General features: G+C 44.3%; 1 protein-coding gene across 1 annotated transcript in view; it reads left to right on the top strand.

Annotated features, from left to right (window-relative positions):
• Positions 1-2,700: 2,700 nt before the first annotated feature.
• The window catches only part of PIP4K2A (phosphatidylinositol-5-phosphate 4-kinase type 2 alpha), a 168,670-nt gene continuing 150,984 nt past the window's right edge, over positions 2,701-20,386 (top strand). The window contains exon 1 of the mRNA XM_081820741.1: positions 2,701-3,058. Within this exon, the coding sequence (XP_081676867.1) occupies positions 2,915-3,058 (144 nt within the window). The 5' untranslated portion in view covers positions 2,701-2,914. The remainder of the gene's footprint in view (positions 3,059-20,386) is intronic.

Genomic DNA, 20,386 nt, shown 5'->3' with positions numbered 1-20,386 from the left:
AGGAAATCTCTTAAATCTAGATCTCAGTTGTCTGATGTATGTAATTTGAGAACTGGATTAGGTATTTCCTGTGGTCATTTCTGTGACTCCAGAATTTCTGCATCACACACACCCTCTGCAGAGTACAAAGTTAATGCAAAAGGTCATTGGCAAAATCATTTAATGACCTATTCACGAATGGCTTTTAATATAGTGCCATTCAAAGCAAGTTAAATCACCCAAAATTCTATCCCTTAACAATACTGTATCATATACTTGAAAGTTACTAAGAGAGTAGATCTTAAATTTCTCATCACACACATGAGCACACACAGTCAGCAAATTACGTGTGATGGAGATGTTAACCTTATTGTACTAATCATCTCACCACATATACATATCAAATCATCAGGCCGTACACCTTAAACTTACCCAATGTGGTATGTCAATTGTAACTCAAAGCTGGAAAAAAAAAAATCTGTCCTTTAAAGGATACAACTCTCCTCATTACTATCTAAAAATAGCACATGGATGTTCATCTCTGTTGCCTATGCTCCTGATTGCCCCTAACGGGGATGACGCCTTTTGCACCTATCCATAACTTCCTGACTCCTACATCTGACAGTTCCCACAGGTGTCCATCTCCCCTTCCTGTAGGTTCCTTCAACATGTTGTCATCACTAAATCCAGTTTTTTTTAGCATTTACAGTACACCCACTGTCTTACATTAACGATATACAATTAAGTACAATGAAACTCTTATGGAACAAATCAAGAGTTACAGAAGCACTGAGGTGAAGATTGATTTTGATCAGGAGGACCATGAAAGCACCAGAGAAGACATAATATTTGAGCACAACTGTTTTCAAGGCCAGGACCTGGTAAAGGGGGTTTATGTGGAGTAATGATGAAAGGCAGTAATCAATGATGATTCTAAGCTTTCAAGCCTGGATCAATGAAAATTTGTTAAACAAATGAACTTCTAGCTGGGGTAATTGAGTGATAGGAATACCATTTCCAATGGAATATAAAAATGAAACAACATGTGGATTGGGGGGAGATGTTGAACTTGGTTTTAGACATTTTTTTTTTTTTTTTTGTGCACACACAAGCAGGGGGAAAAGGCAGAGGGAGAGGGAGAAGAAGGCTCCCCACTGAGCAGGGAGCCCACCGCGGGGCTGGATCCCAGGACCTGAGCTGAAGGCAGGCACTCAACCAACTGAGCCACCCAGGTGCCCCCATTTTAGACACTTTTTTCTTAAAAATGCATTGTAGACACTTTCTAAAGGCGCTTGTGGACAACTGATGTAGAGATATTCACCTAGGCACTTACTCTCTGAGGTCAGTGGAGAATATATGGGTTATCTGCAAGTACTCTACACTTTATCTAGTATGTATATAATGCTGTATGGTTTACCAAGGGCTTTTCACAGCCATTGTCTGCTGTTGATTTTGATTCTAATAAACATCCTCTAAAGTAGGTAGGGCAGAACCATAACTACCAGGCCCAGAGTAGTCCCTGAAGTGACATGTGTCTGATTATCTTTTGTTAACACAAAGAACGAGAAACAAGAGGGAAAGAACAAGAGGACTTTGGTGCTACCCCTGTGTTTAAAGAACAAAGAAAAAAAGAGGAGCAAATGAACGTGACCCACACGACCTGTCACTCCCCACCCCCGTGAGACTTGAGCTCTTTAAGGGATAAAGAGCTGCCATCCTTTGTCTCCTTGACAGAACCAAGCAGATCACCAAGCACACAGTGGGTATCCACTATGTTTGAGTGGAGTAATAATGCCAATAGATAAAATGTTTGCCCTGTGGGCTGAGTCAGGGGCAGGTGTGGGGACAGCACTGTTTTTAGACACACTTGTAACGACAGCTTCCTGAGGTGGGTCAGTTCTTCCCAGCATTAAGGTGTACATGGATGAAGACGATGAACAGATTTCCGTGGAAGGTGAGTGGAATGAATAAAAGGAAGAAATGTAAGCAACGTTGCAGAGGATTTGACGTAGAAGGTGCAGTTTGGGGCCTCAATTCTTTAGGCGAAACCAAGGGCTGTGAATGAGGAATCCAGGGTCCTGCCGGGAGGAGGGGGTAGGAAAGACAGCCGATGTGGTAGGTGGGAGTCTCCCTTCTGCACGACTCAGAGAGTGCAGCAAGTCTGAAGTCCAGTGTATGAAAGGCCCGATAGTTAAAGGCACAACAGGATTATAACTTCATTTCAGTGCCACTCTGGGAGGTGGCCAACGATGTGCCCAGGTCCCCTCGCCGGTGCTAGGGAAGCCCTGGTCTCCATGCAGCATTTCAAGTCTCGCAAGCTCTTCTGACTCCTGGCAACGGTAAGTGGCGGTTCCGTGAGCCTCATTCCTTCGCCCGACCGCCGCCTCTGGGGGCTCCTTTTCTCAGATCTCCCCACTCTTCTGTCCTGCCCCCTCCCTTTCTCCTGGGGAGCAGAAGGGGTTGACCTGCGGGAGTCCTCCCGCTCCCCGCGGCCTCTTCAGCGGGCCGGGAGCGGGCGCCTTGTGTTCGCCCGCACACTGAGGGCGGCCGGACCACCGTGGAGCGGGAGCCGGAGCCCGAGCGCGAGGCTACAGCTCAACGGTCCCCCGGCCGCGCCCCGCCTGGCGGCGCCGCAACTGCTACCCGCCCGCCCCCTGCGTCATGACGCCGGCGCCCAACGCGGAAGCCGCTAGCGGCGCGCCTGGTCCAGCCGCGGGCTGAGCGCGGAGCCGCGGCGGGCGCGGGATCCGGGCCGGGGCGCGAGCCGAGCGCAGCCTCCCTCCTCTGCTGGGCCGAGCGGGCAAAGCGGGCGGAGCGGGCACGGCGCGCCGGGGCCGCCGCCGGGGGGATGCGGCTGCCTCCCCCGGCCGGCGTGTAGAGAGGGCGGGTCCCCGGCCTTGGGAGCGCGCCGGTGGAGGGGACAGAGGCGGCGGCCATGGCGACCCCCGGCAACCTGGGGTCCTCCGTCTTGGCGAGCAAGACCAAGACCAAGAAGAAGCATTTCGTAGCGCAGAAAGTGAAGCTCTTTCGGGCCAGCGATCCGCTGCTCAGCGTCCTGATGTGGGGGGTAAACCACTCGGTAAGGGCTCGGGCTGCGGCGCTCAGTCCCTTTCCTCCTCCTCCTCCTCTTCCTCCTCGCTCCCCTCCTCCTTCTGCTGCAGCTGCTGCGGGGCGGGGAGCCCGAGCGGGGACCCGGCCCTCCGGCTGCTCGCTCTCCGGGGTTGTCCGCCCGCGGCGGCGCCTCGGTGCCCCCATCCCCGCGGCGCGCGCCCGCCTCTCCGGGTCCCCCGGGCGCCACTTGGACCCCCTTTGGACGTAGGGCCGGATGCAGGACGAGGGGTCCCATCTGCAGTTGAGCCCTGCGGCAGGGACCAGTGTCGTCCCCCGTCCCCCAATTCGTCCGTCGGCCGGCCGGTCCTCGCAGCCGGGCAACTGGGAAGTTTGTGCGGGGCACGGCTCCGCCTGGGCTGTCATCCCAGGCGGGGGGCTGCTGGGGTCTGAGTCTTGGAGATCGCTCCCTTATGGCAGGGGGTGGCGGGGGCGGTCGGGTCCTCCGCTGGCTGGCAGGTGTACCTGTGCGAGGCTAGGAGCGTCTGGAGCCTCCCCTTGGGGGAAGAGGGGTGAGAATACTGGAGATCCGGAGATGTGGTCAGCGGCTTTAGTGCTTCGGTCCATTTTTTTCCTTTAAAGGCGATATTATTGGACACAAGGAATCTTTTTGGCAAAGAAAAAGCTCGTGTAAATATGGCACTGGTGTTTAGCATCTGCCTCTGCTCCTCTCCCGCATTGCCCTGCCGCTGTGCGGGCTGAAGAGCTGCTTGGCGGGGAGTCTTCCTCCCTACACCTCCTCCCCCACCTTGGGGAGCCAGGCCGAAGTCGCCGACTGCGGAAAGGCGGCCTGGGGATGACAGCAGGAGGGGGTCTCGGCGGGCGCGGACAGAAAGCCGTCTCGAGTTGGCCGCACCCGTTTTGGGGGTTTGTTTAAAAGGCTGGAGGAGAACGCTCCGAAAGGTTAGCTTAACACACAGCCAGAGGTGGTGGAAGATGCGCCGCTGCGGGCTATGCGGACTGCGGTTTGAGGGTCTGAAATAGCCTCCTGCTGATCTTCCTTCGAGAAACTCCTGCAGTTTTAATCTCCTTAGGATCAGGAAACATGATAGGAGCTGTTGGCTGAGCCATGAAAGTTTAAATGAGCCTGTGAATTTTGACCATGATCTTACCCACTGCAGTCAGTTAGCATGTGAGGGAAAGTGTAAGCTTGCTTTCCGTACTTTTGATTTCTGTGGATGTCTGTGTGCCCTTTTCAGCATAAGAGAAATGACAGAAAACCATTCTCAATTTAAGGAAGTTGTTTAAAATGGCTCAAAAGCATCGTATTTGTATTTTCCTTTCCCAGGCTGAGCTGGGGAAAAAGTGAAGCAGCATATCAGGATTCATTGTGTTTGCATGAAGTTTAAGAGAGTTAAGAAAATGAGTTGTGTTTAAGCAAATGAATGCCTAATCCATTGAAGTTCATTTTAACTTCCTGATAACTTCTTTAGCAATTGTGAGTGTGAGCTTTTACAACCGCATATGTTAATGCACCAAAAGTCTCCAAAGTTTCATTGTAGTGAGTAAAATGGAATTTTTCCTATATTATAAATCTACAATTTAGAGTTACATCTAATCCTATTAAGCTTTTTAAACTATTTATGTTAGTTGCTTTTTAAAAAATATTAATATTGTTCTGTATTTATTGGTGCATTTATCTTCTTTGGAGCTCTGGTGTTTTGGTCAGGTGAGTTTGTGTCTGAGGGTTTAATGTAGTATTAGTGCCAACAATATGCTGCTGAAAAAGAATGTGCTTTCTGGGAATTAGTCTGAATTCCAGTTTACTTTACAAAATCTTGTAATTATGCATATTTTATTGTAACCACTTATGTTGTTACCTTACATTTAGGAATTGCTACATTTGTTTTAGCGTTTCTTGCTAATTGGAACTTTCAAAACTACTTAAGGCTTATAAAAGTGATGTATGATTTGTAGATGGTACATTTTATGTTATTTTCTTTTGCTTTCAAGAAAAGTTAGCAATTCTAAGTATAGTCATCCGGAGGAGTCAAGTTATCATAGTATGTAATGTAACCATGTTATTCTTTCAGCCAGTATGTAGTAGGCACATAGACAGTACCAGTCACTGTGCAAAAGATGACTAAAAATGCCCATATTTTCGTCCAAATATCTTTATTTTGAGGGCTTAATTGACATAAGAATGGTCTGTTTCACAGTGTTCTTTCTCAAATTGTCTGTTTTCTTTATTTCTGGGAAAAAAGTGTATATAACTATGAAATCTAAGCACCAAGATGCTATGTATTTCTGGTTGATTTCATTTAAGTTAACAAAGTCTAATAGTAGATAAACATTTTTATATGAACTTGACTAAATATGACCAAAGTCTACAGTATAATATGAGAATAAACTACGTCAGCATTATTAAGAAAGAGCAAGCTTACTGTTGTATATGATAGGGACATTTGAGAAAGCATAGCAGAGAAGGAGCAGATCATTTAAATCAGTCTTTCTCCTATGTTTTTAATGTCACCAGGATTAATGGGAAAAGATTTATGATGAATATAGCAATTTCATGCTTTTGTAATTCATTTGAATTTGTCTTACGGATATTTAGCAATAACTATACATTTGTAGTACTAAAGGGAAACTTCATATTTATTTTATCATGGAGGCATCTTATATGGGGATTGGGAACCTACATACTCTGGTAAAATGCTCATTGTCCACGTGTTCCAATTTTTTCTCTAATTCTGCTGACCTTGGGCATGATAACTAATGAGTTTTTGCATCGATGTTTGCATCTGTGAAAGTAAGGTGACCGGACTGGATGATTTCCAAGTATTTTTCTAGCTTCAAGACTCAACTATTTCTACAGTCTCCTGGGTTCATAGCATTATGTTAGGATCTGTAGACTAGCAGTAGTTAATAGTATAGAACAAAAGTGGCATTACTGTTGTAACTTTGAAAATGCAGCAACAGGGAATTTTCAAGGCTGTGGCTAGAGGGAAGAAATCTGTGGTGATTGTTAAGAGAGGTGTGAACTGAGAGTTTGTTGGATTGATTGGAGTTGGACTGCACTGCGGTCTATGAAGTCAAAGTCTATTTGATTGAAATGTAAAAATTTGCAATTAAGGTGGAAATTTCCAAGTCCATTGTGGTGGTAATTCTCAATGACAAGAATAAGCCTGACTTTGTGTGGTGAATTTGATATGTTACTGCTTTCTAACTTAAAATACCCATCAGTGAATGGATCCCTGCCAATTTTTATTTTAAGTATTTTAAGCAGGGAATATAATTGAATACATAAAGGAAAAAAGACGACTTAAGGAGGCAATTTTGTCTTGTTGCATTTGGAATTAAACTAAAAATGATCAGGCAGTTAGCTCCCTAAAATTATATTTTAATAGTGTGTGGAACATGTAGAGAAGCCAAGACTTGTTTTAAAGAGATATCCTAAAAGATTTTTATGGAGAGTGAAATGTGAGCCTTTTGAAAATTAGTATTTAAAGACCTAATTAAATATCTAAAGGAATTCCTCTGTATAGAAAAAATTTAAAGGACATAAAACTTGTTGAAAACAAATACAGTATTTAGAAGGAGTCAGTATTAATGTTAAAGTCCTTTTGTGGCAAGCTATAGAAATGTGCATGAGCTTAGCCAAAAACTTTACATGTTAGGAGGGTTTTGGAGGTCTGTCCCAGTGCAAGGACCGATTAGTAACTAAACCAAGAGAACAGGAATAGGGTTGGGTTCAGCAATAATTGGAACCAGGTGCTTGGGTGCTGTTGGGACTTTTCTGTCCATTTTGGCTTTATTCGTGCTCATAGCTGACTGGTTTCCTCCACAGGGCAGGGAACTAATGGTTCCTGAGTTTCACACTTTGTAACTTCTGCCCCCCGCCCCCCCAAAGGGACTTTCTGTTTCCGGTTCAGTTATAAAAATCCCATGGAGGGATTCTGACTGGCCTGGCATCCCCCTGGGCTAAGCAGTTAGGAAAAGGTGGAAGCTGCCCTTGTCTTTTGGAACAGTTCCCCTAAAAATGGAGAGGGCCTGAACAGGCCGTATCAGGCAGGTATCTGTCCCCGTGGTAGAGCTGGGGTGTTTATCTTGGTGTCTGGGTGCCATGTTTGTGTGTTTGGGCAAATATGCGGTTTTCTGGGGAAAGCATCCGTAGCTTTTGTTATATTCTCCACAAGGCCTGACACTTGAAGTAGGTAAATACTATATGGGAGAAATAGTGACGTCTTTTAGGTTTGTGGGTTTATATTTATTTGGGCATTGAAAAAAATGAAAGAAGGAAAAAATGAAATGAGTGACTATGAAATATTGACTGAATAGGATATAATGAGGCAATTAAATTAAAATAGTAATTAGCTAGACATTAGATGAAACTTATGGAATGGAGCCCAAATAACCATTCATTCAAGAACCAGTCTCGCACTGTTTTTGTTTTTGTTTTTAAGTAGGCTCCAACGCAGGGCTTGAACTAATGACCCTGAGATCAAGACCTGAGCCGAAATCAAGAATTGGATGTTTAACTGACTTTTAGACACCCAGGCTCCTCAGTCTCACACTATTTTTATTTCTTCCCTTTAGAGCAAAGAAGAATGCCAGGCAGACACACAACGTCTATTATTGAGGAAACAGTTTTATGTCCCTTCAAACTTGGGATTAGATCCTGAGAAAAGAATACATTTTCTTCTCCATTTCGCAAATACCTTAGACTGAACTTGAGTGTTGAGAATGATGCCCGTGGCGAGGCACTGATTTCTCTTTCTAAACCAGGATCGTCTGCTCTGCCTTTAGAAAGATTTTCAGCAGGAATTGTAATAAATAAAATCTACCTTAAGTTGAGTAGAAAATGCACTCAAGCAGAGTAATTAATTCGGCCAACATACCCTTTGAAATACAAATTTTGGAATTTAAGGGAATTAGTGCAATTTGGCAAAAAGGTTTGTGGTCAGACAGATTAGGTTCAAATCCTGCCTCCATCAATTATGGACTCGTTGAACAGATGATTTATCCACTTGAGCCTCAATTTACTCATTCTTAAAATAGAAACAATGATGATTCTGTCACAGGATTATTCTGAGGGTTAAGTAAGATAATGTATTTAAAGTCTAGAACTGTAATTAGCACATAATAGGGAGTTAGTAATTGATACCAAAAAATGTTCAAATGCAGATGCAGTTAGGCTGTTAGCATATTCATAAGCACCAGAGAAGTGCTTCTCAAACTTTAATGTGTGTATGAATCACTTGGGAACACTTCAAAAAATGCAGATTCTGACTTAGCAGGTCTGCGGGGGTTGGTTCCCAAGACTGCATTTATTGTGCTCGTAAGTGATGACGCGGCTGGTCCTTGGGATACATGTTGAGTAGCAAGGCTATAGTGCTAAAAATAAAGAGAAATATTTAGGATTTGTCCCCTGACTGCATGTGATGAATCTCCTTGGGAGAATGGTGACTCCATGGTAGAGTTAGGAGAAAGAATTGTGTATTGAAAAAGGTTAAAAAAATTTTTCTGGCTGGCTCAGTCGGTAGAGCATGCGACTCTTAATCTCAGGGTCGTGAGTTCAAGCCCCACATTGGGCGTGGAGTTTACTTAAATACATTAAGTGTTGAACTGCAGGTGATGGTGAATGGATATTCTAGGGACAGTGCCTGGGGGCAGGGGGGTGTTGGAAGGTGGAATTACAGCTCAGGAGCAAGGTTAGGACTGAGATGGAGAATGGGTTGGCAGTGGAAGCCAAGGGGGTAAGTAAAGTAGGTCTCTGAGGGGAACAATTGGCTTTGAGGGAAGGATGGAAGAAGAAGAAACAGGAAGCAAGACAGAACTCTGCAAGAAGGCCAGCAGATTAATGCTTCAGAGATCATGACGTTCAGGGATGTACTGTTGGAGACAGTGGCTGATTAGTATGTGTGCGCACACACGTGTGTGTGCAAGCTTAAAGATTTAACGGACAAATGAATGGACGTAGAGGCAGTATCTCTTTCGAGAAGGTTAGAAGAAGAAGGAAGGTGGAACATGCCATTTTATTTACGGATACCAAGGTATTTTCCTCACTGCCATCACTTTCCATTCTAACCTCTACCCACCTAACCAGATTTGTTACCTTTCTTGAAATGTTAAAAATACCTCCCAGCTTATTTCCCTGTATCTACTTTTATCCACATTTCCTTTTTGTGCCATGTACCCCAATGGCAGTCCAGTGAAGGCTGTGGTCCCCTTCTTAGAATAATGCTTTTGAATGAATAAATGAAAATACATAAAGCTGCATCCTACCAAGTTCATGGATCCCCTGAATTCTGTCCATGGACCACTTGGGAGGTGTGGAACCTAATTGAGAACTCTTGAAAGAATAAGGTGGGAGTGGTGTGGGGTGAGAAATGGGGCAGAGCACGCAATAGCCAGGAAGAATGATACATAGTAGGAATGTGCATAGATGAATGTAATACTGCTGAGCACACAGTGCTAGTAGGTGGTGGGATTCAGACCTGTACCCTCAACCATTGAACTCGGCTGCCTGGGCCAGCCTCGGAGTTACTCATTTCTGTTCTTTCCTTAGTCTATTCTTCCCTTTCCTTTCCTTAGTCTTAAAAGCTATACTTTGACATAGTATAAGCTATTAGTATGGAGTATTAGCTATTTATATGTGTTTAAAGCAGTTTTTCCTTTATAGAAAGAAAATCATTGCATATATCCAAAGCATGTAGGAAGAGAGCACATATACATAATTTATTAATGAAAAATGTTGTAGGGAGTTTGAAGACAGTAACCTACCTAAAGATAAGCCTTTACATTCAAAGTAAGTCTTCATAGTTTTTCACCTCTCGGCCATGGTTAAGAGCTTGGACTCTGGTGCCACACTGTTTGGTTGGCTGTGTGACTTTGACAGTCATTTGAGCACTCTCTCAGTTCCTTCTTTATAAAAAGAAATAATAACAGTACCTAGTACAGAGGTTTGCTATGTGGATTAAATGAGTTGGTACTTGTAAGATACCTAAAGAGTTGATGGCACATGATAAGTTCTTAGTAAATGTTAGCAGTCATTAGTACGTTTTAAAAAAGTTTTAAATGAGAAAACATGAACAATTATTAGAGTGCATGTTAAATTAATTGTTACATTAACATTGTTCATAGATATAAAGTCACCACTGCAGTTGCATCCTTGTGCATCTTGGAGTTGTGAATTAATCCTTTTAGAATTATCTTTGTGCCCTTGCTTTAATTTCTATATCTATTTCGTTATAATGTCCTTTCTTGTATCTTTAGTGCTTCCACTACAGATCGGGTTGTTTGAGGTGTCAAAAATTTGATTCAGATTCATTTGTTATACATTATGTTAGCTATTGATTATTGATTGCTTATTTTACTCTTTCTTTCTTTCTTTCTTTCTTTCTTTCTTTCTTTCTTTCTTTCTTTCTTTCTGTAAGAGGCACTGTACAAGACTCTTGGGATGCAAAATGAATATATTGTGGACCCTGCCCTCAAATTGCTCATAACTGCAGGGGAGACAGACATAGACGCAGACATTATGTATAAATAATGGTGTCAGGAATGCTGGGGTGGAGGGTATTACACAGGGTGGTCAGTGTATAAACCTGAAGGATGAAGGAGATGAAGGGTTGGAATATCTGGGAGAAGGATGAAAGAGATGAAGGGCATGAGGATATCTGGGGGGAGGGCATTTTAGGTAGAAGGAATAGCTAGTGCAAAGGCCCTGAGCTGGTGGTGGCTCGGCATGTTTAGGAAACTGCGGGGAAGACTGTGTGGCTGGAGCAGTGTGGGAAAGGGGAAAGTGATAGGAGATGGGGGCAGGGACTGTATCATGATTACTTGTGCCCAGAACTCTTGGAGAAGAGTTCAAGAGGAGCTGACATTTGAGAGGGCCTTGAAGATGGGGTAGAATCTCCCCTCTGGAGAAGGCAGGGAAAAGTATATGTGGCCAAGGGAACAAACTGATAAAAGAAAGCAGATGGAGCGGAGCCATGGTGAGTGGTCTGGTATTATGACTGTGGCCTAGGGCCTTGCCACTCATCGAGAGTGTAATCTACAGAATAGTGGTCTTAGCCATCAGCCAGGTGCCTGTGAGAAATGCAGAATCGTGGGCCTCTCTCTGCAGACCCTCTGGGACAGAATGTGCACTGTAGTAAGACAGGTGGTTTGTGAGCTCATGCCAGTTTGAGAAGCACTGGCTAGGGTAAATCCTTGGTTTCAAACCCTGGGGTTCCTTGGAGGTGCCTCGGGCTGGTAAAGGGGGGCTGAGCTGGTGGGGGGAATTGAGCCCCGACCTCAGCTTCATCCAGAACAGCTTGTTTTTGTCCTCCTCGTCATCTTTTTAAAATTTTTTGATTGAGGGCACTGAATACATACTGTGTAAATACAAGGGCAAATATGTACAAGGGGCAAAGTTTCTGCTACCAAGAAGATTGAAAACCACAGAGGTAGATGATGGGAAATGTTTAGGAGATGGTAGAAGAGGTGGTTGGAGGTCAGATTTTAAAAGGCCCAGTAGCTGATGTTTGCCAGTGAAAAACTAAACAACAGTTCCGGTGAGGGCCACTTTAAAATTTACCATAAATCATATTATATGCTCTTTGAAACCATTTCTTACCTTTTCTTTCTCCTTAAACCTCCCTCTAGTGTTTTGTCCCTTTGCCCTCTTCCAGCTGGTAACCTTTAATGCTTTAGAAAACAGAAGCCACTAACTTCCATTCTTCCCACCACGCAGGCTGCTAAATTTTGGACAGCTGAATCCATGAGCCCACAGACATGCTGGAGGGCCGCACTGTCCAGTTTGGAAGCCACCAGTCACATGTGGCTATTGACACTTCCTTGAATTAAAACTAAATCGTAAGCTTCCGTTTCTCATATCGAGTGCCCAAAAGCCACCCGTGGGTAGTAGCTCCTGAGCTGGACAGCGCAGGTGTAGACGTTGCCATCCCTGCAGCACTGTCTACTGGACAGCGCTCCCTGCGCCGGGACCTCCCACCTTAAAAACAAAATAAACAGCCGCAGTAACCAAAGTCTCCTTTGACGTTACATCCTCACTTTAGTGTCCACTCTGCTTCTCCGTTCCTTTTTATAGCAGAAGCTGAAAAGCCTTGTCTACTGCACCCGCCTCCTGCTGTCCGTCTGCAGCTGCTGGCTCCCTCCCCTGCCACTCTCCCCGAACCAGCGGCAGCCTAGCTTTCATCCTGCCTGCTCCGGGCACACAGCACGAGCGACGCTCATGTTTTTGAATCCAGGGGTCCCCTTTTTCATGTCTTCTCTTGTTTTCCTTCTGCCTCACCTGCTATTCCTTCATAGGGACCTTACGAGGTTCCTCCTCCTTTACCCAGTCTCTAAAAGTTAGAATGCCCCAGGACTCTTTCCGGGGTCTTCTTACATAACTAGGCATATTTTATCTACACGATCTTTCATTTCATGCTGATGACTGAGAAATTTTTATCTTCAGCTCTGAGTTCCCTGCTGGGCTCCGTATTCAGTTTCCTATCAGATCTCTTCCCTCGCAAACCGAATAGGCATCTCAGACGTGACCCAAACAGGGCTCTCCATCTCCTCCTGCCCCGCTACCCCACCTGCTGCAGGCCCTAGGCCAGTTTCTTCCCCGTCCGTAAATGGACTACCATCTCCCGACTGCTCAAGCCAAAAACCTTGGCGCCAGCCTTGCTTCCTCTCTCATTATCACTACTACCTTTTCTGAGTCCTGCATATTTCTGCATATTTCTCTCTTTCCAATATAAATTCCCTTTCTCCAGAACACTGTCGTAGTCTGCAGGTCTGCCTGTATTCACCCTTGCCCTGGTTCCATCCAAATTCTCTACAGTGGTACCAGAATGATCTTCCTGTCACATCACGTCTTCGGTGAAAACCTTCCAGAGGCTTCCTGTTGCATTGTGAACAAACCCCAGGCTCTTCTCTGTGGCTTGCAAGGTCTTCCTGGCCTGGCCCCTGCTTCCTTCATTGCCTTCATCCTTTCCCACTGTTTTCATGACTTCTTCGTTCCAGCCACACTGGGCTTTCTCTGTTCCTTAAACAAGCCAAGCTCTGGACCGCTACAGAGCTGCTCCATTTACTTTCCTCTTTGGAATGTTCTTCCTTCAGGTCTTTGGATGGCTGTCATTTTAGTCTCTCAGCTAAAGGGTTGTCTTCTCGGATGGTCTCTCTGACTGCCTCTTAAGTCACCCTCCACTCATGTTACTCTTGTTTCCTCTGTGACACTTCACACCATCGGAAACTGAGTTGTCTACATGTTTATTATTTATTTCCCCTGACTAGGATGTTAAATTCAACAGCAGCTGAGACTGTCTTCTTTATAGCTGTGTCCCCGCACCTAGAGCAGTGCTGGTATGTAGTAGGCGCCCAATAAATATTATCAAAGGACTGGCTGAAGCTGGAGTCTGTAAACTGTAGGCCATTAGTGCTCAGCTGGTGTACTGTGAGTCTTTCCACATTAAATTTTCATCCACATATGTGTAAAATTCATTTTTGCTATGATTGAGCACAGAATTTAGAGCATTTTGCTGAGCGGGTTGGGCAGTGCGTTAGAGAGTGGGGGAACTTGCTGCACGTCGGTGATAAGAGGTGTGGGGTAACCGCAAGCTGATGCCAGAGAAAGGGCTTTGTTTACAGCAGCATGCAAGAACTTTGCCTTGGGCACAGCGCAGAGGAGGTTCAGCAAGTAAACCCCTTCTTAGGTAGACTGTCACAGTGTTGAAGGGCCACCGAGTGAATTGTGTGAAGACTATGAATGCATTTCTAAACTGTCTGAGACATTATTGAAGAAGAGTGCACTGCAGTGTTATTTCTGGTTTATTCCCTGTACTTTGGTCTTTTAATGACTTCGGGTATGCCTCGAAGAATTCTAGTGTCAGAAGTTTGCCATAAATTAAATTTAAGAATCTGTAACTGACGTAAAAATGATGCTAATGCCAACATCCTGAATCTCTGTGCGTATTGTTCCACTGTGTTCTATTTCTGCTGGTTAGTAGTCATGGTGCCTCCTTCCCATATTTGCTTGGTTATTGTTGACTATGAGCTGCTTCTTTCCCTTGGACAACTGCTTGGGGGAGGAATCTCTGAGTCTTAGGGCGAAAGTGTGTCCCTCTAGAGAGGATTGTTTGTCTTTGTCATCTGGCAAAGGGGTGGCTAGGGGTGCTACAGACCAAGGCCATTTTGAACTAAACTCATAGCCTGGAATTTTTTGAATCTCTTAGTGATATAAATTTGGACTGCAGTCCCCTGGTGGGGGGATGGAATGGGTTTATTTTTGGCTTGTACTTACTCTGAGGGTGTGACCCTTTTGGATTCTAAGCTCACGGAGAAAGGGTTTCCTATTAGACCCCCCACCTTGGGTCAGCTCTAGCCTCTGACTTCTGTTGGTCTCAACCCTTGAGACCGTCAGAGCCCTGAGGGCCAAAGTGGCTTCTCGGACTAAGCTAACTACTCCTGCATCCAGCTCTCACTTCGCCTTTGGCACTCTAACTATTGCCTCCTCGGTGCTTTGATGCCTTTAAGAAGATGTTTACAGAATATTTTATTCAGGATGTTTAGTTGTTTCCAGGCGCAGAGTTGGTCTACGTAACCTAGTTATACTCAGTGTAAATGGAGATCAGCATCAGAGTTTCCCAAGAGATGGGATGGCAGGCTGTAAGCGAGGGAGCGACAGGGTGGAGCCTGTGGTGGTCCTGGAGCTGGATCACTCAGTCAGGGACTTGGTGCCATCGGAGGAAAGACTGTCCCGGAGACATGGCCGTCCTCAGGGAGTGGCAGTAAAGACAAAGGGTGTGCCCAAGGGATGTTCTGGAAGTAAAATCAGCTGGATTTTGTGGCCACTCAAGGGATTGGGTAGTGGAGGACAGCTCCGGGTTTTCTGGCTTGGTTGCCTAAATAGTTCTTAACCATTCCTGCTCCGTTACGTTATTATTTTTTGGGCCGTTAGCCAAAAAGAGTCTGTATTAGCTGCACTGTGTAACTAATAAATGGAAATGATATTTCCAATTTTGAAGTTTTCTTTTTTTTTTTTTAAGATTTTATTTATTTATTTGACAGAGAGAGACACAGCGAGAGAGGGAACACAAGCAGGGGGAGTGGGAGAGGGAGAAGCAGGTCCCCCGTGGAGCAGGGAGCCTGATGTGGGGCTCGATCCCAGAACCCTGGGATCATGACCTGAGCCGACGGCAGATGCTTAACGACTGAGCCACCCAGGTGCCCCCCAATTTTGAAGTTTTCACAAATGTTTCAATTTATAGGCCAATCCAGCATTTGATCGATAACTCAGCATTCGATGTCCCAAATGTGACTAGAATCTTGAGATGTGGCTTTTGGTCCGGCTTTAACTAGTACTTTATTTTGTAATAAAATGTCATTTTCATATCTAATAAAGTTCTACTACCAAGCCTGTCATTGGTGTGCATATTTTGGTATTTTCTCTAATAAGGCCTTAGAGAAAGATGTATGAAAAAGACAGTTTTTGCTTATAGGGAGTTCATAGTCTTCCAGGGAAGATAGGCATGTAATTATGTAAACAAGGTGGCAAATTGGTGCCTCATTCAAGGTTTATTTGGTGGTAAATGACAGTCATGGAAGTCTGATCAGCTGAAGGAAAAACAGGGAGGGTTATTGGGTCACCCTTGGAGCAGAAAGGCAGGACCCTCACCTGAGCCTCACGTAGCCTCGGACCCAGAGCGGCTCTTTCCTCACTGTCTTTCTGATCTTTGCATCACTTTTCACGAATCTTTTCTCTGGGCGTGTTGGCTTTTCTTGGCTGCTTTGTGCAAGTAGACCCCACACAGCTTCTAAACTTACTTGCCCCCAGATCCAGGACCGTGATGGTGGCAATTAGCCACTCTGCATCCTCATTTCAGATTTCTTAAGAGTGATAGAAAGGAGGAGAGACAAAAGAGAGTTGGTGGCCATCAGATCCAGCCGGCTGTGGCCACAGGAGCAGGGCCTCCTGCCATGTGGGCTTGGTTGCCCGTGGCACTTGAGCGGAGGGTCAGTGACAGGTGTCAACCCTTGGAATCCTCTTGAGTAGACCCCTCCTCCCAACTTTTATAAGCACAGACATCACACACAATAAAGGAGTGATAAACTGCCCCAGGGGGAGTTCATGTTGTTTGGACTGGATCTCGAAGAATGAATTGTAGTTAATCTGGTGAAGAGACTGGAGGAAACAGGTTCTAGGCAGCGTTGTTGAGTAGCATATGCAAAAGCAGAAAGGGTCTGTGTCAGTTTTAGGGAACTGCTGAACCTTTTTTTTTCAGGTGCTATTATACTTCCCATCTTCTGTTTTTCTGGTTTTATTTGTTTCCCATTCTTTTGCACATAATTCTATTGACATTATTTCTGTTCGGATTAATTTCTTTAGGCTTGGTTATTGAGGATTAGAATCGTATCTGCAAGTAGCTCGGCACCCTGAAGTCTAGAGCTTAGTGTTATTTGTAGTTGTAATAAACATGCTTTGTTTATGTTTCCTCAGCCTGCACTTTGAGGAAGGTAATCTGTGTTACAACCCGCCAATGACCCCTGGGGCGTGGCGTACCACGCAGCCTGCCCCGAAGCGCCTGGATGCCTGGGGCACGTGTGGGCTGAAATCACATCGTGGTCTGCACATCGTGGCGGGGGGGGGGGCTGCACTAGCCAGAGACATGCACCCTTTCTGTGATTTGCCTGCACGGAGGAAGCTCATTTTGTGATGGGCACAGAGGGGCCCCGGGTGCTAGCAGCTGCCCTGTTTTGCCCTGCTTTTCTCGGGTCATGCATCCAGAATTTCTCATGTCAAATTCCTACATGTTGGCATCCTTGAGGAAGCGTTCAGGTGGTGTTTAGGCTGGACAAAAGAGAAGAAAATGGGATTTATTAAGTTCCCTTACGGATTTGAATCTGCTTTGGAAGATGCATAATCACACTGTCTTGTCTGCGACATGCGTGTTTCTATAATGTGAAGGAGATGACACAAAATGAATAAATAGGGAATGATGGCATATGACGTGGACATTGGTACATACACAATTTTCCTTGAGCATCGCTGCAGTCTGGGAACAGCAGCTAGATTCAGAGTCTGCTAACAAACAGCCAGAGGTAGCTGTCCAGGTAGGACACAGCAGGACTGGGCACCTTGCTCATTTCATCCTTGTTCTTCCTCTGGACTCAGGGGGCCAGGTGCCTCAGTCTTAGAAGTCATGATTTTGTGGTTCTCTCCAATCTGTGTGCATTTTTTTCCTGATCTTTATAACTTGGAAGCCCAGTCGTTCCTTATATTCTTTCCATCGGTGAGCTTCACGATTGTATTTTTAAAGATAAAGTCCATTCTGTATTTAATTGGAATGAAACAATTTTGAAGACTCACGTCTATTTTTAGCATTTTATTTATTTATTTTTTTAAAGATTTTATTTATTTGAGAGAGAACAAGTGAGAGAGAGCACGAGTGGGGAAGGTCAGAAGGAGAGGGAGAAACAGACTCCTGGCTGAGCAGGGAGCCTGACACGGGCTCAATCCCAGGACCCTGGGATCATGACCTGAGCCGAAGGCAGACGCTTAACCGACTGAGCCACGCAGGCGCCCCAGCATTTTATTTTTTAAGTGTTCTGGTGACAGAATTCTGTAGGTTTTGAGTGGTCTGCCTACAATGTGTTTTTGGTGTGTATACAGAACTTAGTTTTTCAGAAACACCTATCACATTATAATAGAAACATTTGTATTGACCATAGCTATATGCCCAGGCTGGAATTCCCCTGTTCCCAAACACACACACTGTCATTGTCATTGTGTTGTTCTGCTTCCGGGGATAACCAGGCATAAATGTGATGGAAGCCTCGCTGACTGAGTCATCTATAGTCTTAAAAAGTTTGAAGACACATCTAAATCAGCAGAAACTTAATTTCTTTATGGTCCTCTTAGATTTCCTTAGTGATCCTCCTACCTGGCCATGTTGCTGTGTCCCAGTCTCTCCCACTCCCAGGCATCTCGTGTGTTTGTATGTCTTTCATGAGTCTGCCCTAACTCCTTGAGCTTCCATGGTCCAAGATTGCCTGTCTCAGTGTGCTGCTGATCAACTTTACCTTTTTGAAAATTTGCTCTAGCTCTCTTCTCTGCCCACAAACCTGAGAAGAAACTTTCTTTTCAATGGACCCCTCCCTCGTAGAACCAAGACCTCAGGCTTTTACTATAACATGAGGACTTGGAAAAGTTTCCTCATAGAAACAAACAGCCAACTTACAAATGAATGTTTGGAACACAACCCATTCATAAATTAGATTTTGTCTGCACACAGATGAAAAGTTCAAATGCTTTGGCATAGAAAGAACTGTTCAGAAACAATTATGATAAACCCATAAGGCACTTACTTTTTTTGGCACATGGAGCCAAAGTAGGAGGACAGGAACAAATTTAAGTTTAAGTGGAAAAAAAAAATAGGTTAAGAGAAGCTAGTGTATCCTTTTGTCTCCCTCACTTTTCTCTTGCAGTTTTGCCATCAGATACTTATATATTTAAAACATGCCAATGAAGATTTGTCCAGTAACAGCCAATCGTGAACATTTTTATTTTGTGTTATATGAAACTTCTTTCTTATGTTTATTTAGGTTAACTAGAGACATTCATGATGTCAGTGGAATTTAAGTTCTAATAAGTACAGAGGGAGATCTATCTTTCTCCTCCTATACTTATTTTATATAATAATATATATATGGTATGTACTGTGTATGGAAAACTTAAAAAATAGAGATAAATATAGTAAAGAGTTACCCTAATCATTCTGTTCAGAGGCAATCAGTGTCAATATTTTGATGTGTATTTTTCAGTCTTTTTAAATTTTTTTATTTATTTACTTTTTAAAGATTTTATTTATTTATTTGACAGCGAGAGAGGGAACACAAGCAGGCAGAGTGGGAGAGGGAGAGGCAGGCTTCCTGCTGAGCAGGGAGCCCGATGCGGGGCTCGATCCCAGGACCCTGAGATCATGACCTGAGCTGAAGGCAGACATTTAACCGACTGAGCCACCCAGGCGCCCCTTCAATCTTTTTTTAAATCTCATTGAGATTATACTGTCTATATATTTCCTCATATCATTATGTATTCCTCACAATGATAATTTTTAATGACTGCCTAATAATCTAATAAAGTTTTAATAGTCTATACATTGGTTCCATTTTTTTTGCTACCATAAATAATGCTGTAGTCAACATCTCATATAAAACGTTTTCCTTTTTTGGTTGGTTTCCTTAGAACAAATTCACCTTTTGAGGAATTACTTGGTCAGAGGGTATGAATATGTTAAGGCTCTTGGTACATGTTGCCAAACTGCTTTCAAAAAGGGCCACACTAGTTTGTAATCCCAGCAATGTGGGTGAGAGCTTCTTTATCACATCTCCTGTTTGAGTATTCCTAAATTGTACAGCAAAGATGGGAATAAAAAGATATGCTTTTTTAATATATTTTTAAAGGATGCTTTTACCCCATTTAAAGCTCTGTTTATAGGCATTTTAGGCAGTTGAACATATGTGCAGTGTGGGGGCGTCCATATTGGGGGATGGAGGAGCGGCCGTCACGCGTGCTGTCTGTCTTCTATGGAGAGCTGTTTTCACTGAGTCATTCATCACAATCTTGTTCTTCATTCAGGTTTAGAATCCTCAGGTTCTCTGAAACAGAAGCCTTGGTAATTCCCTTTTTTAAAAACAAAAATCGCAAGACCAACTATGTGCTTTCCTATAAGTCCAGGGTCTGGAAATTGGGGGTCGAGATAATAGTAGGACAGGAGGTGGTCAGTTGGAAGCTGGTGACTTTTCAGGCAGAGTACTTGGATCCCAGAAGCTGTTTGTGTTCGACTCAACTCAACTGGCCATACTCTACTTAGCTTTTATTATTCCCAACCCGATAGCATTTATGGGCAGGTAAAAGTCTTCAAATAGAATACTAGGAATCTGTAGTTGGTTACAACAGGAGACTTGACCAGTGGATGATTCAGATAACACTGTTCTGAAGATGTAATGCAACACACCCATTGGAGTCCATAATTAGCATGTATGTGTTTGTTTTATAAAGGCTGAGTGTTCTCACCCCTTGGTAGTCCTGTCCATGGCTTGGAGCTCCATTCTGCGTGCTGTCCCCTCTGCTCAGCATTATCTGATGTAAATATGTCAGCCACCTCTGCTGACTTTACAAACATCTTGCAGCCTGGCAAGGCCAGGTAGGGGAGGTTGAAGCTTCGCCAGGTAACTATGAGTGCCCAGCTCCTTTCTTAGATAACTCATATTCCAAAAGGAGAAAGCAATGTAATTTTTCCTTTGAACAGAAGTGAACAAGTATATTGTGTATTTTCATGAATAAAATTCATGGGGCACATGGCTG

The sequence above is a fragment of the Leptonychotes weddellii genome, chromosome 5 (assembly GCF_054177405.1).
Source record: "Leptonychotes weddellii isolate Sample4059 chromosome 5, ASM5417740v2, whole genome shotgun sequence".
NCBI lineage: Eukaryota > Metazoa > Chordata > Mammalia > Carnivora > Phocidae > Leptonychotes > Leptonychotes weddellii.
The sequence above is the reverse complement of the archived record's forward strand: the minus strand, read 5'-3'. Positions and strand labels throughout refer to the sequence as shown.